Below are 23,122 nucleotides of genomic sequence, written 5' to 3'. Positions count from 1 at the left end.
TTCAAATTACAAAAATGACATGTGCAAGAGTGATATTGCTAACTTTACAGAAATAACATGTATTGCAAGGGAATATAAACAACTGTATGTTGAAAAAATTATATAACTTAGATAAAATGGAAAATTCCTAGGATGACATTAACTACAAAATTAACACAAACCACTACTTCTCTTTCAAGAAGAAGGAAAAAATATAAATAGGCCTATAACAATAAAAGGAATGTCTTAATAATTTTGAAATACCACACAAAGTAAAGTCCAGGTCCAGATGGTTTCAAACAATTGATGCTATCAACTATCTGAATATATCAACTATTTAAATTATATCAACTACTTAAATAAAAAGTAACAGTTGTTCAAAACTCTTCCAAAAAATAAGAGAAAGGAGCATTTTCAACTTATTCTGTAAGGTAATTATTTCCCTAATACAAAAGTCAGACATAGATATACCTATATGTATTTTTTAAATCTAGTGACCAATATCATTTAAGTAGATAGATATGAAAACCCTCAACAGAATATTACCAAAGCAAATCCAGTCACATATAAAAATGATTGTACATCAAGACAAAGTGGAAATGATCCCAGAAATGGAAAGTTGTTTTAACAGCTGAAATTCAATGAATATAATACATTATATCTTAGGATAAAGGACAGAAACACATTAGAGTCTCTATTGATGTAGAAAAGTCATTGGATAAAATCCAACATTCTTTCCTGAATTTTTGTTTAAATTCAAGAAACTAATTTATAGAAGGTAAATTCCTCAATCTAACAAATGGCATTTTTGAAAAACACATAGCTAAAATTATATTTAATTAAAAACACTGAATGTTTTTTTCCTAAGATCAAGAACAAAACAAGAATGTATACTCTGACTACTTCTATTCAGCATTGTACTAGAGGTTCAGACAAGGCCAATTAAGTAAGAAAATGAAAAGAAAAATACATCCAGATTAGAAAGGAAGTAAAACTATTTCTATTTGCAGACGACATGATCTTTTTTATATAGAAAAATCTCAAAAGAATTTACTTAAAAATATTAAAACTACAACTAAGTTAAGCAAAATTGCAGAATACAAGATCAATATACAAAATCAATTGTATTTCTATACATTAACTGTGAACCATCTGAACATAAAATCAATAAAGCAATTTTATTTACAGTAGCATCAAAAAGAATAACAGGAATACATTTAACAAAAGAAATGGAAAACACTGAAAACTATAAAACATTGAATGAAATTAAATATAAATAAATGGAGAGTTATTTCATGTTATGGATTGAATAATATAAATAAAATACCAATATTCTCTAAATTAATATACAGGTTCAGTGCAGTTTCAATCAATATCCTAGCTGGCTTCTTTCCTGAAATCGACAAGCTGATCTCATATGGAAATTAAAGTGATGCAGAATAGTCAAAACAGTCTTTAAAAAGAAGAATAAATTTGATAGATACACACTTTCCAATTTCCAAACTTACTGCAAAGTAGTGTATAACTGGCCTATGACCAAACAGTTAGGTCCAGATAGATACCCTCACATCTATGGTCAATAGATTTTACAAGAGTGCCAGGAGAAACAGTCTCTGAGACAACTGAATATACAGGCACATGCAAAGGAATGGGGAGAAACAGTCTCTGAGACAACTGAATATACAGGCACATGCGGAATGAAATTGGACCTCTATCTCACACATACGTAAAAGTGTACCAAATAGTCCTCGATCTAAGAACTAAAACTATAAAACTCTTAAAACATGGGAGAATGAAAGAGTAGATAACCCACAGAATGGAATAAATTATTACAAGTCATGTATCTTATAAGAGTCTAGTATTCGAATTATTTAAAGGGCTTTACAACTGAATAAGAAAAAGAAATATAACCCAATTAAATAATAGGTAAAGCTTATAAATAGTTATTTCTTTAGCAAATATGTGTGAATTCCCAATAAAATCATGAAAAGATGGTTGGCAACAATACCAGTAGAGAAATGCAGTCAAGTCATGGTGAAATACCTCTTCACACAGACAAGTGCAGCTGTAATTTAAAAGTAAGAAAATAACAAATGGTGGTAAGGATGTGAAGATATTAAAACCCTCATAATTGCTGCTTGGAATGTAAAATGGTATAGCTATTTTGGAAAAAATATGGCAGTTCCTCAAAATCTTAAAGTTGGTGTTATCGTAAGATTGAACAATTTTACTCCTAATATACATACCTAATAAAAATAAAAATATGTGTCCATAGAAAAACTTACACATGATATTTATGGAAGCATTATTTATAACAGTCAAAAAGTAGAAACAGCCAGGCACGGTGGCTCAAGCCTGTAATCCCAGCACTTTGGGAGGCCGAGGCGGGTGGATCACGAGGTCAAGAGATCGAGACCATCCTGGTCAACATGGTGAAACCCTGTCTCTACTAAAAATACAAAAAAAAAAAAAATTAGCTGGGCATGGTGCCGCGTGCCTGTAATCCCAGCTACTCAGGAGGCTGAGGCAGGAGAATTGCCTGAACCCAAGAGGCGGAGGTTGCGGTGAGCCTAGATCGCGCCATTGCACTCCAGCCTGGGTAACAGGAGCGAAACTCTGTCTAAAAAAAAAAAAAAAAAAAAAAAAAAAAAAAGTAGAAACAACCCAAATGTCCATCAGCTATTAAGTAGATCTGCAAAATGTGGCACATCCATGATTATTTACATCCAGTGAAATATTACTCACCAATAAATACTGATAAAAGGAATAAAATACTGATACATGCTATAACATGGATGAATACTGAAAATGCCATGCTAAGTGAAAGAGGCCATATTAGAAAGACCACATATTATATGATTCCACTGACATTAAATCTCCAGAATAGAACCCTGTGCAGAGACAAAGTAGATTAGTGGTTGCCTGGGCTGGAATGTTGGGAAGAAACAGAGAATGACTGCTAGTAGATTTGGAGGGTCTTGTACGAGGGAATGAGACAGTTGGCGGTAGTGCAAATACTCTAAAATTGATCATGGCAATGTTCACAAGTGCCTGCGAATATACACTGTAATTAGGTCTATTATATGGCATACAGATTATATCTGAATAAAGATGTTTAAACATTAATGATTCAGAAAAATTTTGAATCCAAAGATGAGATAAGTTACCTTTAAATTATACATTTATACTGGAGAATTAATCATATGTAAATATAAGATAAAGACCATTTGGATAATTAAATAAAATTCTATTAAATGTTAGTGAATTCTGGGTTACGAGTATATTGGAGTTTGCTACTTTTTTCTTCAAACTGTAGTTTTTAAAAAACTTCAAAAAGTGAAAAAATTTAGGTTTTCAAAAAATGAAAAATAAAATAGAAAAGCATTCCACTATTATTTTATCTCCCAGGATATTTAAGGTTTTGACTCATTTTCTAAATGTACTTAAAACAAGATCCTTGGACTTATATTTTGTTAATATAACAAAAATGTATTTATCATTTCAGAGATTTCCGCATATTTTGGAACTGGCTCCTCAATGACATATAATTTTCAAGAACATTACACTTTAAGTGAAAACTCCAGCTCCCTCGTTTCTTCGTTACACAGAGATGTAACACTGACCAGAGAAATCATCACACTGAGCTTCCGAACCACACGAACCCCGAGCTTATTGCTGTATGTGAGCTCTTTCTATGAGGAATACCTTTCAGTTATCCTCGCCAACAATGGTGAATATCTTTTGTGTAAAGAAAAAGAGAACCCTGAATTAGAAGAATAGGATTGTAATGACATGGGTCTTTTCAACATTCAAACCACAAACGATGAAAGGAAACTGCACACCCTCCAATGGCTCTGGTTTTTTTCAATGCCTTCCTTAGTGGTGATTATAAAAGCTGGCATTTCAAGATTAAATTAAGATGTTTTTCTCCCATTACATGTTTGATACTTTCACAGAGTTGATATACAATTACACTTCGTATAGGATAGGATGCCTTTAATAGTACATAATAATCCAAGTTGCTTTTGCAGTTCATTTTGAAATAAGATATCTAGATATATAGCATGTATTCCCTGCTCACTCTAAGCAAAATAGAGGAGCATTAATATGATGTTATAGTACAACTATATAAAAGCCAATTCCTATAAGCAACAAATAAGTATGGTTCTTCTTTATCTATCAGTGGCTGAAAAACTAGTTATATCATTTTTATGAAGGAAAAATGAAATGACGGTCTCCCAAACAGTGGCAGTTGACGTATTCCAGGGCTTCCACAGTTAAACAAGAAGACCAAGCTTTACATTTGTTAGGTACACAGCACAAAAGTTTAATGTCTAGAAAAAAATCTACAAAATTTCTGATTAACAGGATCTTAGTATAAGCTGCAAGAGAATTATAGATTATGAGGGTACATCTCTGTAGGAGACAGGTGTGTGTATTAGAAGATGTAGATATTATGGAAACCTTGCCTCCTGACAAAACCTTTTCTCTTCCTCATTTTGGATTATGGCAGAAGACTTAAAATAATTCTGGCTATAAAAAAATCTTTATTATGCACATGTCAGTAAAACATTAAAATGAGTCTTATTAGAAGTTGTAATTACAGGAACTGAATGTTGATAAAATATTTCATGGAGTTTCATCATTTCATAAAATAAATATAGTCATAATGAATTTATATCTGAGTTCAGAGATCTCTTATACATAATTTAAACCTTTTCATTTTTAAATGAAAAGGTTTGGGGAGTCTGCTTATTAACAACACATTCTGTCTTGACTTTTAAAATAACATCATTGGACTCAGAGTCTGGCACTGGAATAGCACCTAAGTAATCACAATTCCAGGAATGATAACTATTGGGTGCATGTAAATTGATGCTAAATGGATTCAAAAGTGCAATAGCAAATATTAATAAAAGTGCTCTAGAATCTTTATCAAGAGTTTCATAAAATACCATTTTAATTTTAAATGCCATTTTTTTTTTTAGGAAGTTTGCAGATTAGGTACAAGTTAGACAGACATCAAAATCCTGATACATTCAACTTTGATTTTAAAAACATGGCTGATGGGCACCTTCACCAAGTGAAGATCAACAGAGAAGAAGCAGTGGTCATGGTAGAGGTAATAATACCAATTCAGAAGTCAAAATAACTAATACTATGATTTTCAGAACAAATAATCTAATGCAAAAATTTGATAATAAATATGAATAGAAGAGCAACCCATTCAGTGCTGCTCTTCCATAAGTCAAGAATAAGAAGCCAAATATGGCCAGGATCTGGGGGAGAGGAGGTGGTTGTTTATTCTGTATTACTTTGTTTTATTTGTTTAGCAATGTAATTCTGCCAAAGGTATTATTAATATTTTACTATTTAAAACCAGCGTCCCCAGACTACGGCCCGCGGGCCGCATGCGGCCCCCTGAGGCCATTTATCCGCCCCCCCGCCGCACTTCAGGAAGGGGCACCTCTTTCATTGGTGGTCAGTGAGAGGAGCACAGTATGTGGCGGCCCTCCAACGGTCTGAAGGACAGTGAACTGGCCCCCTATGTAAAAAGTTTGGGGACACCTGATTTAAAATATCAAAATTATCTTTTACTTTACTCAGTAGGAGAATGTTCTCTAGTTTATCATGGTGACTACTGGTGGAATCTCTTCCTTGATATTGCAATGGGAACTTGCCCTATTCTGATTATAAAAGAACAAATACTTAGCAACTTAAAAACATGATTTAAAAGCATACAACGTAATCATTAAAACGGGAATAAGTAAGAAAATAGACATGAGTCACAGCAGAGGAAGTAAATTACACATTGTCGTCAGCATTGGAAGGGAAATATACTTTTCATCTGTATAGAGAACAATTATTCTTGGTTTTATGTTTCAAATTTTCTCCACAGAATGAGTATTTTAAGTTTAAAACAGCTGATTCCATCTTTTTTGTGGATCCTGCCAATTATGAAAAGGAGTAAAGCCAGGAAGGGGGTAGATTGTGGATAGAGTGGTAGCTGATGGCATCATAGGCTTTGCTTATAAAATAGCTTCCCCTTCTAAATGATTCATTATTCTGAACTTTCGTAGTGGTACTTAAAAGTGATTTATTTTCATCTTTTCTTTCCTCGTCTTCCTTACCATTAAAATTGTACTTTCTGTTGATGTTTGTTTCTCGTGGGACATCTAATAGGTTAACCAGAGCACAAAGAAACAAGTCATCTTGTCCTCAGGGACAGAATTCAATGCTGTCAAATCTCTCATATTGGGAAAGTTTTTAGGTAAGTAGAAGGAAGAGCTTTTTCCCCAAAAAACTTAAGTGTCACGTCACAAACTCTGGAAGCATTTATCATGCTGAAAGAAGCTCCTTGTCTTACTTGAATAATAATGTCACTGTGAGTGACAATCAAGGTGCAAACTGTACTCTTGCCTGAGCGTACATATAATCATGAGTAAGTGCTGCCTGTGAGATGTGCAAGGGCGTTCCTGGAAAAATACATCCACACTTAACCTGTCAGTTGGCAATCACGCATAATGAATCACAGTATTTTTCTAACCCTTCTTGAAAAGTGAAATGTTATCAAAGCTGACACAAAGTTCACAGATTATGTATTAATCAGCTTCAACCCCAGACATGGTCATTCAATGATAAAACTAGGTTTGAGTTGAAAACAACAGAAAAACTGTTTATCTTCTTAAAGCAGATGAATATAGTTTTAATTCTGTCTCGAGCCCTGCTTTGCCTGTTGTTTCCATCCTTTATGACTCTAACATGTAACAGGAATGGGGAGGCATGTTCATAAATATCTATTACACAAGCTAGAAAGTTACACTAATTATCTATCATATTGACAGGACAGTATTTGTAAAAGCATAGGTTAACTTTACATTTAATAAAGGAATTGAGAAAAGTAATCTTTTTTGAAGAAATATACCTATCTTATGTAAATCAATTAAGAAAATGAACTACATTTTAATTTAAATCAATTAAGAAAATGAACTACATTTAATATTAAGAGGATTAAAAAGTAGAATAATATTTATTATATACAATTTTGTTTCCTTCCAAATAAAGGAGAACATGGAGTTGAAGGTGTTCATGTTTTTATTCAAGGATGGTATATTCAAAAGCATGTAATTTATAGTATAAAAATCTACATTCAAATTCAGCAATGAAGTATATAGTCAGAAGCTACTGATCTTAGAAAATTATAAATATTCATTTTGCCTGTGCTTGGAGATAGAGATAATCATCAAAGATTAATAAAACTCTTTATACTTTGAACAACTATATTTTAGGATTGGTTCTGCAATAAATTTTTTGCCACTGTCACATCATTTAGTAATGATACCAAACCTACAATTTTATATTTAAATTTGAAGTTACATAAGAAGTTCTGTCTTTTAACTTGTCGTAAAATAGACCCACAAGTTGGCAATAGAGAATCCACTAATTTTACAAAGAAAGGTACCCAAAACACTCTATTCTAAGTTATCAATATATTCTCTTGAGTTTCTGTAAATATTTGATTCATCCCTTCATTTAAAAATATTTGGTGAGCATCTACTATGAACAATTTATTAAGCACTGAGAAAGCCTCTGAACGAGAGAAACGCTACACCCACCCTCACTAAACTCACATGTTGATAGGTATATAGGCTAGTATATAGGTATATAGGCTAGGTATATATATGAGAAGTTCTAATAAAATAATGGCCATATCCAATCTGATTTATTATCATACACCCTAACAATGCCTAAGAAAAAAATGGCCCAGAATCCATCATAATTAAGATGCTGTTTCTGAGCACCTCAGTATGCTTTTGCCATTTCTCAGTAGTCTTGCTGAATGAAGACCATTTCAGAATGATTATCACAAGATCAATTCAGAGTAAACATATTTAAATGCAAACTTTTTAGATTTTGAAGTTTCTGTATAGCTTTGAATTTTATCCAAGAGGTAGTCTTTAAAAATGTGAACACCTCAAATACTTGATAATTGAGTAATTTGTTTTTAGATACTTTGGTATTATTGGTATTCTTTCTATTTTTCTTTGTGTGTGTGTGTATGTGCATGTGTATATAAACACTATCTTAAATATACATATATATCAAAAACAGAAACACAAATAGCAAAAATTGAAGGTGTCTTTTTGTCTGCTCCCCAAAAAATAAAAAAAGTAACCTGTAAACAGTTACATATGCATACAGCTGAGCTTATAAACCTTAGGAGGTATACATTCTGGGCTGAAGAAAAGCAAATCCACCAAAGGACTGTATTTCAAATAGAGCCGTAGATATGTAAGAATGCCAAATCGTTTTGGTGATTAAATATTTCTGGAAATTGCCTTTTGAGTTTTATAAGGAGATGTCACATAAGATAAGACATACAGTTTTAACATTTAAAATTCAACTGACCTGTGTATTTTATATTACTTCTATGCTATGGTGTTTGTCTCATTTAGAAGAAATGTTTTATGTTGGGTCTGGGATTTGATTTTACCTTGCCTAAGAGCTAGTAAGTTTAAAGCTTTTAACTGTTTTGTGGATGCTGTCCTGGTGCAAAGACAAAGGACCCTATTCCTCATGGCACAGCAAGCCTTGTGAGGAGCAGCATGCTTGAATTGTTTTCCCTTGGCCCACAAGTCTTATGGGGTGGTGATGGGGTACAGACTTAGGCTGCACCTGTGGCCAGGTTTGCACTGCAGCAGAGGAACACTGAGCTTGGGGAATCCACTGATTTTGTAACCAGCAGTAAGCAAACCTATTCTTTGTCCTGGAGGTGGTCATGACCTCATGCCTCAAGGTTGCTTGCTTCAAACACAGCCTTGAGGAATGGCCTGAGTCAAGTGCTGTCAGAGTCTTGCATTTCTTGAAAAACCCAGCAAAGCATGCAGAGACACTCAGAGCCAATGGTGGATTGCCTCTGTCAATATTGCAGAATAAAAACACCCAAAACTCTAAAAAGTCAAGAAGATATGATATTTTGTGTTTGTTTCCAAGAAAGAGCAATGATTATATCAATTAGTCTCTCTTTATTGGTAAAATGAGGAGGAGGCTGCACTAAGTTATCTCCGAGATTTTCTTCAATAGAAAATTCTAAGATTTTCTAACTTGGTCCATGAACCAGGATTCAGTGGGCATCACAGATGTCTTGAGGTCTTTGAAAGTATAAGTCAACAAAACTAATGCTGTCTAATAGAACTTGCTGTGATGATGAAAAGGTACAATGTCTGTGCTGTCCTATGTGGTAGTTCCCTGACACACTTGAGATAAATGTGTTTTTAAGCACTAGAAATGTAGCTAGTGTAACTGAGATACTAAATTTTAAATTTTATTTAATTTTAATTGATTTGAATTTCAGTGGTCACATGTGGGAATTGTCTACCAGACTGCACAGTGTAGAAGACTGTCCACTTATCCAGTTGTTTTCTTCTTTAGTTCAACCAAGTGGCACCCTTTTGTAAAGACACACGTTTGTCTATTTGGCATGACGTCAATGGGTTGGGAAGACAACCCTACCTCAATTTTTTTTTTCCCACAGCTTCAAGTGCCAGTATTTCAAATTCTGTATTAGAGATCCATTCCTTTGGCTTAATGTCTTTCTTCTGCCAAAATAAACATACCCCTAGGGGTGTCATCAAAAGCCATAATCGGGAATTTAGGCAAACATGAGACCCCAAAGTTGAGAAAGCACAGAAAGGGAGGCAGACAGGTCAACATATATTTGATAACAGAGAAGCAAAAGTGAAGGGTTTTGACCATGTTGCTATGTCAAGGTAATAGAGAAGTAAACTGTATCTACATGTCATCACAATAAGAGTTGAGTTCTACTGAATATTGGTTAACTGAGAAGCAATAAATAGCAATGCTGGCTAAAACCTGGGAGTACAGAGTCACCCTTGAGTTTCTTCCTGGGTTGTGGTGTGATTGCCAGGTACACTTTAGAGTGGCCAAAGAAACTCCTTTCTTTCAGATTTTCCATCTTAAAAGAAAGTTTATATGGTGATCATTTTCTAATTAAGCCATTTATTGAAGATGTAAGAAAGTTCTACTGTCTCATCAGCTCCATATTAAGAATTGTTCAAGGTTTTTATTCAGAATTTTAAAGAGAAGTCTGCCCTAAAATTACGATTTTTCTCTAAACTACAACTATTTAATGTAAAACCACCTTGTAGCATGTCGAAAGACAAAAATATTCTTGTTAAAATGGTGAGGCAGACTTTATTCAGGACTACGGCAGCCTGTATAGGAACTACTAGAATGGGGCTTTGCAGTCTGGTAAAGAGATTGGGCTCAACTTCAACACAACAAGAAAAGATGGGGATTCATAGCAAGGAGCAGAGTGGCTGGGGTGGGGTGTCTGAGTGGAAAATTACAAAATAGGGGAGGGTAATTCTTACTAAACTGACTGACCAGGATTCTTGGTGAAGCCAGGCCAGGGTGGTCAGACATCACCTGCGGGATGGAGAGAGGGATGAGAAAGGTGATTAGATCTTGAGGGTGATCAGATATTGAGGGTGGGAGATTTTGGTTAAAACCAGCTTGGCAGGACTCTTGCTAAGCTGGGTGATGAAAGACCAAAGGTCAGGCTGGTTGAGCAGAGAGCTTAGGGTGTTTGACCAACATTTGGTCATGGGGAGAATCTTCGTCGATCCTGTCAAAGTTCTTCCTTGGAAAAAATAAATTGCATAAAATCCTTGAACTAGAAACATCATAGAAAAACAAATGTAAGAGGAATTGTCATTCTGGTCAGGATCTAAATGTACTACAGTAAAACTAAAGAAAGAAAAGTTAAGAAGGGAAAAGTGAGAGAAGAAAGAAATCCAAATTTCCCAAGCCTACCATTCAGAGAACTGTTGGGTGGAACTTTGTGGTGGGGTGAGAGGGAGGGTGTGGGAAAGAACCCGTGCAAGGCTCATCTCACTGTGGGAGCGGGAGAAAGAGGTGGGTGAATCACCTTGTTGGAAAAAGAGGATCTTGTTTTCGTATAACGGTGTAAAGGAATGATTTTGATTTTGAGGGCTAGGGAAGCTGAGCTCTCAAACTCACAAAAGGGAAAGCAGGAAATAAGAAGTAAACTGATTAAACCAGCAGAATAAAGAAAAGGAAAAAAGATAAAACAGTAGTGCAGAATAAATAGTGTAAGATAAAAATCAGATATGGTGGTTATTACTCTAAAGACAAATGGACTAGACTGTCAGACTAGGCTTAATAATAGTTAAATGCTCTTACAATGTTGAAGAAGAAGGGGCATCCCAAGGACTAGCAGGCAACAGCTGATAAATTTAAGAAATGCAGCATTACTTTCAGATAAGATTGAATTTAAGATTGGAATATAATCGAATCCTAAATGAGATAAAGAGGGATATTATCTGATGACAGAAGGTACAATTTATTAAGATAATGTGAAAGTCATCATACAAAATAACAACTATAAATATGATAGAATAAGCAAAACCAGAAAGGATATCCCGAGCTCTCTCCTCATCTGCAAGAGTCATTTTTCTGTAATTCTCTGGATTATTGGCTGTGAGTACCATGAAAATTTTATTTTAATGCTATATTTTAAAAAATTAAACGGCAGAGGATTTCTTAAATTCATGTCGTATCGCTGCTTTCCTACGAAGCTCTGTTACTTTCAGAGAGCCGGCCATCTGCACTTGAACAAATCGTTTAAAACCCTGCCTCTCGTAAGCCTGGCAATGGCAATAGTTGTCAGACTGGTAGAGTTTCAGAGTGACCTCTCCTGGAGTGAAGGAACAATGGGCTCGGGGGGGGACTTCCGTGGATGACTCTCTTGCAAATGCAGAGTGTCCCTGAGCCCCGATCTCCGACACTGCACCCTAACTGTGTCCCCCATCTTCTGTCTGCAGAGGCCGCCGACGCAGACCCGGACACGAGGCGGGCCGCAGCGAGCGGCTTCACCGGCTGCCTCTCGGCCGTGCGCTTCGGCCGCGCTGCTCCCCTGAAGGCCGCGCTGCGCCCCAGCGGCCCCTCCCGGGTCACCGTCCGCGGCCACGTGGCCCCCATGACCCGCTGCGCGGCAGGGGCAGCGTCCGGATCCCCCGCGCGGGAACTGGCTCCCCGACTCGCGGGAGGCACAGGTGTGTGACCCTCCACCCCAGCGCACCCGAAACTGCGCTTCTCTCAAATGTTTGTGAATTTCCCAAAAGCCGCCTTTTCTCCGTCTCTGTCATCCTTTTTTTTTTTTTTCCATTTTTTAAAATGTATTTTTGTGATGTTCCTATTTTAACTGACAAAAGTTTGATAGGCATAAATTGTGGCGTGATTAAATCAAGCTAATAAACGTCATTCTCCCTATTGTAGGTCGCTCTGGACCAGCAGATGAGGGAGAGCCCTTGGTTAATGTGGACAGAAGAGACTCTGCAGTCATCGGAGGTAACAGGGCCTTGAGTGACCCGGTGCTTGTTATTTTATCGCTTTAGAGAGTGATGCATTACTTAGCACAATGGGAAATATATGTAAGAATAAACACTCAATGGTGAGGTTAGAGGGGGGCTATGTATGGCGTTGGTGTTCTTTTTCTTCTCCCTCCTCCTCCTCTTCCTCCTCCTCCTCCTCCTCCTCCTTCTTTCTCCTTCTCCTTCTCCTTCTCCTCCTCCTCTTCCTCCTCCTCCTCTTCTTCCTTTCTTCCCTTCCCTTCCCTTCCCTCCCTCCCTCTTTCTCTCTCTCTCTCTCTTTCTTTCTTTCTTTTCCTTTCCTTTCTTTTTCTTTTTTTGAGACAAGACTCCAGTTTCCTCTCACTGCAACCTCCACCTCCCGGGTGCAAGCGATTCTCCTGCCTCACCCTCCCGAGTAGCTGGGATTACAGGCGTTCACCAGAATGCCTGGATCATTTTTTGTGTTTTTAGTAGAGACGGGGTTTTGAAAATAGCTGTATTCCCTAGGACGTATGGAATACTTGTCAAGGTAATGACAACTCTTGGACAGACCCAAAGCAGTTATGTTCAAAACAATGGAAAACTCAGCTAATTACCAGAGCACATACTTTATGGTAGTTTAATGACAAGGGGCATGGTTTAGATACTCCCATGACAATGTTTCACTTATTTAAGAAGTTTTAAATGCACATATTATTTAGTGTATTAGTATTTTGAAGTGTACAATTTCCTGTCATTAAGGACATTTACAATGCAGTGCCGCAGTAACCACTGTAGGTTTCACTTTTAATCATACTTGGGAAAGAACTAATCTAATATAGGCTAAGAATGTTTTGTGCTTATTTTTAGCTGAAGAAAAGTAAAATTAAACACAGTTTCAGGATATGTTTTGGCAATGAAAACTGGGTTTTTTCTGAAATATAAATTATTTAGAGCTGGCACAAAAAATAAGCATTCACCTTTCCTTGTTAATTAACGGGTGAATTATTGAAATCTTTTTTTTTTTTTTTTTGAGACGGAGTTTCGCTCATGTTACCCAGGCTGGAGTGCAATGGCGCGATCTCGGCCCACCGCAACCTCCGCCTCCTGGATTCAGGCAATTCTCCTGCCTCAGCCTCCTGAGTAGCTGGGATTACAGGCACGTGCCACCACGCCCAGCTAATTTTTTGTATTTTTAGTAGAGACGGGGTTTCACTATGTTGACCAGGATGGTCTTGATCTCTTGACCTCGTGATCCACCCGCCTCGGCCTCCCAAATGCTGGGATTACAGGCTTCAACCACCACGCCCAGCTGAAATCTTAATAGTATTCTTATTCTGCAGACTCTCCATAGCACATACAAAAGTTATCCAGGTATGTGTTTTCCTCCAAAATGACAGGAAACAATATAGACATAATAAAGTTCTGACTAAATTTTAGTCAAAACTAAATTCACATTTCTATCACTATCTCCATTCTTTTTCTCTTAGAAGTAAGTCAGATGTAAATTAAAAATACATGACCTAATGAACAAAAACTGTTTTTAAACAGTTTCCTGTGGGTATGTGGTCAGTAATGCATATCTAAAAAGTATACTTTCGTGTTCAGTTTAAAATCAAATCCAATCCTAAATCAATCTTGCTTTTTTTAGATTTTTTTCATTGTCATGCCAAAGCAATTTCAACGTGCTGAACATTTTCAGACTAGGTTTCCAAGTCCTGCAGATATTTACACAATGTCAGGGCTAGTGCCCAGCTTCTGGTGAGAAGGTAATAAGTTGATAATAGAACCAGCTCTCATCTTTGGAATTGTATTATATTGCTTGTGGTCAAGTATCATTGGCAAGATTGACTGAGTAAATGTAGGGAAACATTATAGCAGTGTTCTCTTCCCCTGAGAAATTCTTACTTGGTTTCTGAGGGAAGGAATGAAAAGAAGTCTGTGGAAGGCTTTTCCTGAGCTTTCACAAAGGCACTTTGCACTTTCTAATAGGGACTGGCTGAAGATACAAATTAATATTTTTGTGAAGTACTTTAAATGTATGATGTAGGCAGTGAAAGTGTGAGGGAGGAAATATAATTTCTCCTCATCCCTCAAAAGTTTGTAGTTGGGACAGACCTCTGATTAACAAGAGAAAAACAAGCAAATTTACTAAGGCATGCAGCTCACAGCGTGTGGGAGAAACCTCAGTGAAACTCAAAGCAGTGGCTTAGAACTCTGGCTCATCTTCAACAATACATTTGTAGGGAAATGACAGGACAATGGAAAGCAATTTTAGGCTTCCGAAGGCGAGAAATCGTGGGAAGATAAATATATGAGAAGAAACGAATGGGGTACGTGTGTTTGTACATTCTTCTGCTGACATCCCTGAGCTGATAAGAATGGTCCCCAGGAAAAGAGAATTTACATCCTGTCTTTAGGTGAAAAGAGGGGAGGATCTAGAGAGCTCTTCCTCCATTGGCTGCTTCTTAATTGCCTTAGCTCAAAATATTTGTCAAAAAAGCATATTTAGGGGTGACACATTCTGATTACCTTCAAAAGCTTGTCTTTATACATATTTATTTCTTGCAGCATAGATTTTAGTTTCATTTGCCACTAATATGATTGCATCAGTAAACAGCATTCTGTGGCACAGCTTCATGCTTTAGCACTCTGTCTGTGAATTAAAGCCTGAAACAGTTTATACAGATACTGGTACCCCGGCCTTCCATTCATTTATTCTGATTTACTGACTTAGTGTGCAAATACAACTCGAGAATCATGGGCACTGCTAATGGTTTCAGTATTTTAAAACATTTCACCCAGCTCTTTCAAATAATCCATATTCCAGGTAAAAAAATAATAATAAATATGCCTACAATATTTTTGATAATAGGGATTGATTATGTATATGCTTACACTACTGCATTTCCAAAGTGTATTATCATAAAGATATTTGAAAACAATTTCATTTAAATGTACCCGTTTCATTGCACTGACAAAACCATGTATTGATCTATGATGATGCTAAACACTCTATACTTGTAAAATGATTTAAAATTTCTCACTTGTTAACTGAAGGATGCATGTGGTCTTAGAGACGTGTATGTCTTTCTGCTTTTAAATCTGAAAGCATTATCTGAAACCCAATCATCATATACCTGCAGGGAAAAAGCCTAACACAGACATGTCCAAAAGTCATGGTAGCTCAGAAGTATGTTAAATCTTATAAAATTACTTGGCCTTAGCATTTCTGACTTTCGATGTTTTCAATTTATAATATAAAAGATGTTTGGTTTATTTTAACCAAACTTAAAAAGCAATGATGTCTACAAAGCCTCTGATTGGAGCAAAAATCACCATTTATATTCTGACATTGAGGCGAGGCACAGTTAACTCACCCCTGTAATTTCAGCATTTTGGGAGGCCAAGGTAAGAGGATCACTTGAGCCCAGGTCACTTCAACCAACCTGGGCAACATAGCAACACCCCATCTCTACAAAGAATAATTGTTAAAAAAAAAAAAAAAGAAAAGAAAGAAAGAAACAAACAAACAAACAAAGAAATAGCTGAACATTGTAGAGTGGGCCTACAGTCTCAGCTACTTGGGAGGATCATTTCAGCCCTGAAGTTCAAGGCTACAGTTAGCTATGATCATGCCACTTCACTCCAGCGTGGGTGACAGAGTGAGACCTTCTTTCTAAACATAAGAAAAAGAAAAAATTCTGATATTTTATTTTTTCTTTTGCCTCCCTAGGTGTGATAGCAGTGGTGATATTTATTTTGCTTTGCATCATTGCCATAGCCATACGCATCTATCAACAGAGAAAGTTACGCAAAGAAAATGAGTCAAAAGTCTCAAAAAAAGAAGAGTGCTAAGACAGCTCTAAACAGTGAGCTCAATGTGCAAAACACAGTCCATGAAAGCCAGAAAGAGTGAGTCTTCTGATTGGCAGCTGTGGCTGTCTCTATCACCGTGACTATGGACTTTCCTGCTGTTGCCATCAGGGTGCATACAGTGGGTGCCATGCTGACACCTGGCTGAAGACCTGCAGCCTCAGAGCCTATGGGAGGCCTCTTTCTCCGTCCGTGATACACAGTCCTCCACCATCAGTTTCCGAACTGTGAATTAGGTATGGCCATTAATCACTGTTCGGTAGTTTCCCTGTTCAAAGGCTCTCTTCCAAAACTGCGGTTTGATTTGCGTTAATAATTGTGGGGCGCTAGATGAGAAAATGACTATAAAGCTGTGGCCCTACTTTATTTCAAAAAAATGACAGAACTTTGTTGAGATGTGAAAGATAATGTTGCACTTTAATGTCTTTTGTAACTTGAAAACAGATCTGGGATCCTCTTTTTTGGCCCTCTGCTGGTATTTATAAAACAGGAAATGCTTCTTAGATTACTTTCACTGGCATTTCCATAGTCCTGGAATCCAAAGCCAAGTGGCCTACCTAAAATTCACAGCCCTTTTGTTTCCTGTGTGATGGTTAATACAATGCAGTAGAAGCCTGGAAATACTACCATTATTTTTGGTGTATTGCTTTTTCTAATTGACTGTTTTTAATCATTTTGATAAATTTTAATGTTGAAATTAATATTGAATGCTAGCTATGAAATTTTAGTATTGAATTTTGTAATGGAACAGAAAATTGGTAGGTAACAAGATGCACAGAGGATGTCAATACAAGATTGCCTCCCTGTTTTTCTTTGTAATTTGTAATTACAGTTTTTGTAAATTGTGATTATGTTTTTAACTAAATTTGCAACCAGATATAAACACTATTTCTTACGCAGAGTTATCCTTTATTTATATCATTAATACTTGAATGAAATATCATACTAAACTTATTTCCCCAAAATATTGAGAGGTCATATCTGTTTTTGTTTATCATTCTTTTCTCTTTTTCTAAAAGTTGTTACTGATATGCCTTTGATTTCCTGTGACTCTATTATGTTGTGCAGACCATCTTTTCAATTTATTTAAAAAAAATAGCTTAAATGAAGAGTACTAATTCCTTTTCTAAATTTTGAAGTGCTCTAGGCATAAATATCGTGTATTATCCTCTCATCTAATTGCTTTTGGAATGTAAACTGAAGGCTGTTCACTCCAAGGAAAGACAGGATTTATATGATGCTTATTAAATCTGCCATTCTGATCACAGGTTTATGACCATGGGGTGAAATTCTCATAGATAACCCAAAATTGAATATATGCTGTTAACTGGGACATGTCTCATTAAGGTTTACATACACACTAAGATAGCAGAGGATTGGAATTAACTTTATGGAGACAGTTCCAGGAACTAATATTGAAGTATTGAAGTGGTTATTTGATAATGCATGCAACCACCATTTGGATTCAATAAACCAATTATATAAAAGCAGTGATGCTATGCTCTTCATATTCCAGATACCAGCTGCCTGCCAAGGACTAATGAGATGGTATAGTTCTTCCACATCAGGGCAAATTGAAAATACACTAATTCAGCATTACTATTACATAAATGAATTTCCATCTTCTCATTTGTGTTATTTTTGAAAGAATGAATACACTTTCTCTCTTAAATCCACTCTCAACAAATGATCTCTTCTCAGAATACTACATCTGCATCAAGAGTACAGCCATTGCTCACTGCACTTTTCACAAGACAACAAAACAGTTGCATTGAATTGCATCAATACATCATCACCATCAATCTTTTGTACCAATTTTTAGACTTAATCTTCTTATTTGAAAGTAATCTCATTTTTAAATAAAATAAAAAATATTTTAGGGAAATCTCTGAAAATTAAAATTACAAAAATTATATGCTTTTTCTTAATTTATGAAAATGTACAGGCAAATATATTCTATATTGGTTTACACATTACCTTACCCTCCTTATATATTTTGAGATTATTACGATTTGTTGACCTTTTTTGGTCTGCTATTTATCATCTGTTAAGTTTTTTCTTTTAAATTACTAAACACAAAGCACAAGAAAAAGAGATAAATATTTGATTGCTAGATGTAGAAATAACTATAAATGTATATATTTAAACTTATGCCAGAGAGCAACCATCTACCAATCAGCTTACTAAAATCTGGATTATTTTTTATTGTTGCAGAGAACTTAGTTATTAAATGTTGTTTAGATACGTAGATGCTAGTTGCAAGTAATACCCTTTTGTAATATAAAAGTAAAAGCATAATAATTTCCCAAATTTTGTCTTCAAATTAAAAAAGAAAATAACATATAATTACCATTATTCATTTGAGAAAGCTGAAGATTCTGATGCTTTAAAACTTCAAATTTCTAATATTAAAAATAGAGTCATTAATGTGACATTGAAGGGTTATCTCTGTAAAATAGTGACATTGGTGAGTGGCATTATCTCAGTATTTTTGTCCAAATTTACCTTAGGAAATCACTCTAAATCTTTATTGTTTCCTAAGAGTCATTATTTTGGCATAAACTTAACATGCTTCGATAGCAGTTCATACTGATACGTGATGTATTCTACCCCATGTCTCTATTACTGTGAAAGGTCATAGTAAATTTAACTTATTTTCATCCAGACTGTGTATGATCCTTCACTGTAATTGAGACATGGAATAGAACGAGTCATCTATTAACTAAGATTTTTTTAACCTCCCCCCTCAGTTTTATAGACGAGACAAAAATGTGGTTATAAGAGTTAATTTCTTCAAGTAGACAGTACTAATAAGTTGTCATGCATGGACTAAACTCCTGACACTTCTCACTTTTAACTTCAGCCCATAGAGAAGCCTACCTTCCTGCCTTCCCAGTATTATTTAGCAGAGGAGAAAATCATGTTAGGCTACTTTGACATTCTGTTTGCCTAGACTGACCAATAATTCTGGATCTTTGTTCCCATCTTCTCTGAAAGAATATTTGACGGAAAATCTATTATTTTTTAATTTTTATGTACATACTAGGTGTATATATTTATGGAGTATATGAAATGTTTTTACACAGGTATGCACTGTGAAATAAGCACATCATGGAGAATGGGGTATCCATCCCCTCAACATTTATGTTTTGTGTTACAGTCTAACTACACTCTTTAAGTTATTTTAAAATACGCAATTAAGTTTTTATTGACTATAGTCACTCTCTTGTGCTATCATATAGTAAATCTTACTCATTCTTTCTATTTTTTTGTTCCCATTAACTATCCCCATCTATGCCCCACCATTATCCCAGCTGTCTGCTACCCTTTTCAGCCTCTGCTAACCATCCTTCTACTCTGTATATCCATGAGTTCCATTGTTTTGATTTTTAGATCCCACAGATAAGTGAGAACATGCAATGTATCTATGCCTGGCCTATTTCACTTAACATAATGATCTCCAGTTCCATCCATGTTGTTGCAAGTGACAGGATCTCTTTCCCTTTTGTGACTGAATAATATTCCATTTTGTATGTGGACCACGTTTTCTTTATCCATTCATCTGTTGATGACCACTTCGGTTGCCTCCAAATCTTAACTGTTACAAACAGTGTTGCAACAAATAAAAGAGTGCAGATGGAAAATCGATTTTTATGGCTTTTTTCCTTAATAAAATAATAATTTCTTCATGTACAACTAGAAGGCAAACAAATGCCTCATTTGCTTAGTTTATTCTTGAATCCATAATATAAGTGACACTAATGGATAATTAAAATATTCTTGAATTTGAGGAAGAATGCTATGGACACTTTTTTTTGTTTTTGTTTTTGAGATGGAGTTTCGCTGTTGTTACCCAGGCTGGAGTGCAATGGCGCGATCTCGGCTCACCACAACCTCCGCCTCCTGGGTTCAGGTAATTCTCCTGCCTCAGCCTCCTGAGTAGCTGGGATTACAGGCACGCGCCACCATGCCCAGCTAATTTTTTGTATTTTTAGTAGAGATGGGGTTTCACCATGTTGACCAAGATGGTCCCGATCTCTTGACCTCGTGATCCACCCGCCTCGGCCTCCCAAAGTGCTGGGATTACAGGCTTGAGCCACTGCGCCCGGCCCAACACGTTTTAAATCAAAACATTGTGAATTGGTTGTTTAACCTACTACCTCATTGGCCAATTTGGGGAAAGATGTTAAGTATTTGTAAGCACTGTTTGGCAATTTAGTGTAAACAGAGACCCATTTTTTTTAATTAAAAAATTGAATTCCAAGAATTATAGAGCTTTTCTATTGGCAAAGACATTAAATATCATAGAGACCAACCCTCTTCCTTCACATCACATCGCTCCTGATGGATGCTCAGGCTAAGCCCATTGCTCATGCATTGTCAGAACAGCCACTAACGGTTTACGTTGGTGTACTTGAGTACAAATGTGAATAAAATTTAAGTAGGGTACATAAAGTTGCCATTACTACAAGTAGTAGCAGAATTTATTATGGATTAATCATACGTCAGGAAAATGTACTGAAGAACTACTTCTTGTGGCATTTTTTTTTTTTTACACACTGGTAATAATTTATTGCCTAGAGGTTGATTATGATCTAAAATTATATTTTTGCATTTTATCTTACCATTATTTATTTTAAAATGTGAGGTTCACATTGTTCCATTTGCTCGGTGAATAAAAATACCTAAAATCCTAAGATGAACTTTTAGATTTTGCGATATGAAAATGTCCAACTTAGCTAGTTTGTGATGGTACCTAAACATTTAAGAAAGCCTTTAAAATAGAATCTCTGTGACTGCATGAGCACTTTGTATGACTAATATCACATTTTAACTCCTTGAGCAAACCAGCGAGGTAAAATAGATAATTATCCCCATTTTTGCAAATTTCACGAAGGCCTTCACAGCTTTGATAAAATGTTACCCAGATAATTACAGACAAAAATGGGTTAGAATGCAGGTCCTGATATTTTTAGTTCCTGACTAATTCTACAGGTTGCCTTGCTCCCATAATATGCTCCAATCTAGAACATTCATCTTACTCTGCAGTGAGTAAACATAATTGATAGCTAAATTTTCTTCTTGTTCCAAATCTTTACAATATAATTCATATATATTATATACATGCATACATATATATGTGTATGTGTGTTTATACTTAGATATATATATTTTTTCTTATTCACTTCTGGCTAAGGTGGAGTAATAGGGATCATATTGGCCCTCTTGCATGAAACAACCTCAAACCAGACAAAAAATATGAAACGATGGTTTTCATTACACTGGACATCAGGCATGGAATGTAATGCCTGAAAGATAGGAAACAAGTAAGATGTGTGCTGTGAGTATCCCAGTGTACAACTTGAGAGAATTTGGGACAGCAGTGCAACAATGGAGCTAACTTAAGGAAGCCTAGCAGATCTCTGTGTAGAGTAGCTGTTGCTGAGAGTTCAGGTATACAAAGGTGCTAGAGATTGCAGGACAAACCACCAGAGGGGAAAGAGCTGCACTTGGAGAAAATGGTGCAGATCTGTGGAGGGTTGCCCTTCAATGTGTAACAAAGTGCATGAAACTACCAGAGGCAAGAGAAAGAAACACTCAAAAGAATTACACCAGCATTTATCAACCTTTAAAAAATTATTATTGACCTCCTTAAGGAATCTTTTAAAGCATCTTTTCTAGTCACCTCTCTATGAAATTTTAATATCACACATATACTGCATATCTCTTTAGTACCATATGTATATCTGTGCTTTATTCAAAAAGAATACTTTTTTCTTTTCATTTCTCCCACCTCATCGCCCCAAAAAAAACAATTTCTGTCATTTTGGGGACAATATCACCCTTATTGAAAATGCATGTTCACACACAACTAAGAATAGAGGTGGTTGCCACTGGCTATACTAGAAATCCCTATAATTAATAGGGCATTAGGTAAAATCTTCACTGGGGTCTTCTCTCAGTCCTGGCAAGACTTAGACCATGTATTACTGTGGCAGCCCCACTAAACAAATCTTCAAAGATTTGGAAAAAAAAAAAAAAGACCAGTTTCCAATAACTGTTTTCAATAATCAGCATCTCTGAGCAAAGTTCAAATGTACTTCCAGGAATAGAAAAATACCCAACACCTAATGAGATAAAATCATGAAGTAGGCGTGTGAAGAGGCAGAAAAATAAGATGTGTAATGAAGATAAAAATCAGTTAATCTAAAATGACCCATCACATACAGAGATGTTAGAGTTACTGATGAAAAATATTAAAGCAAATATATTCCATATGTTCAAAGGTTAGGATGTGACATGGATGATATAAAAAGGCTTAAATTAAACTTCTAGAGATGAAAATGTTTATGAGATTAAAAAATACAATGGGTGTAATTAATGACAGATTAGAGTTTTCAGAACAAAAGATTAATGAACTTTAGCAATAGAAAGCATCCAAAATGAAACCGAGGGGAAAAACAAACAAACAAACAAAAAAACAAAGAATAGACAGAGTATCAGTGATCTATGGGACAACTTCAATTGCCTAATCTACGTGTAATTGGAGTTCTCAAAAGAGAAAAGAGAGTGGATGGATAGAAAAAAATATTTAAAAAAATAATAGGTGAGCATTTTCCACATTTGATGCAAACTATAAATCCACAGAACCAGGAAGCTCAACAACCCCAAATGGAGTGGGAGTACTGTTAAGAAAACCACATCACAACACATCATAAGCAAATGGATCAAAACTCAGACTGGCAAAGAGAAAAAGAAAGTCTAATACTGAGAACAAAAACAAGGATGATACCAGACTTATTTTTGGAAGCAATGCAAGGGGAAGGGCAGTGGAGCAACATATTTTATGCTTCCAGTGAAACATCTTCAAACCAAAAGGAGAAAACTGTCTC

The 23,122-nt window shown here is 35.8% G+C and overlaps 1 protein-coding gene across 1 annotated transcript in view; it reads left to right on the top strand.

Moving 5' to 3' along the window:
• LOC101042863 (contactin-associated protein-like 3) overlaps window positions 1-20,188 on the top strand; it is a 229,892-nt gene extending 209,704 nt beyond the window's left edge. Inside the window, 7 exon segments of the mRNA XM_039475023.2 lie at window positions 3,485-3,709; window positions 4,968-5,101; window positions 6,163-6,250; window positions 11,847-12,077; window positions 12,301-12,372; window positions 16,090-16,186; window positions 16,188-20,188. Of these exon segments, the coding sequence (XP_039330957.1) occupies window positions 3,485-3,709; window positions 4,968-5,101; window positions 6,163-6,250; window positions 11,847-12,077; window positions 12,301-12,372; window positions 16,090-16,186; window positions 16,188-16,272 (932 nt within the window). The 3' untranslated portion in view covers window positions 16,273-20,188.
• The last annotated feature ends 2,934 nt before the right edge of the window (window positions 20,189-23,122 follow it).

The sequence above is a fragment of the Saimiri boliviensis genome, chromosome 2, assembly GCF_048565385.1.
Source record: "Saimiri boliviensis isolate mSaiBol1 chromosome 2, mSaiBol1.pri, whole genome shotgun sequence".
Lineage (NCBI taxonomy): Eukaryota > Metazoa > Chordata > Mammalia > Primates > Cebidae > Saimiri > Saimiri boliviensis.
The sequence above is the reverse complement of the archived record's forward strand: the minus strand, read 5'-3'. Positions and strand labels throughout refer to the sequence as shown.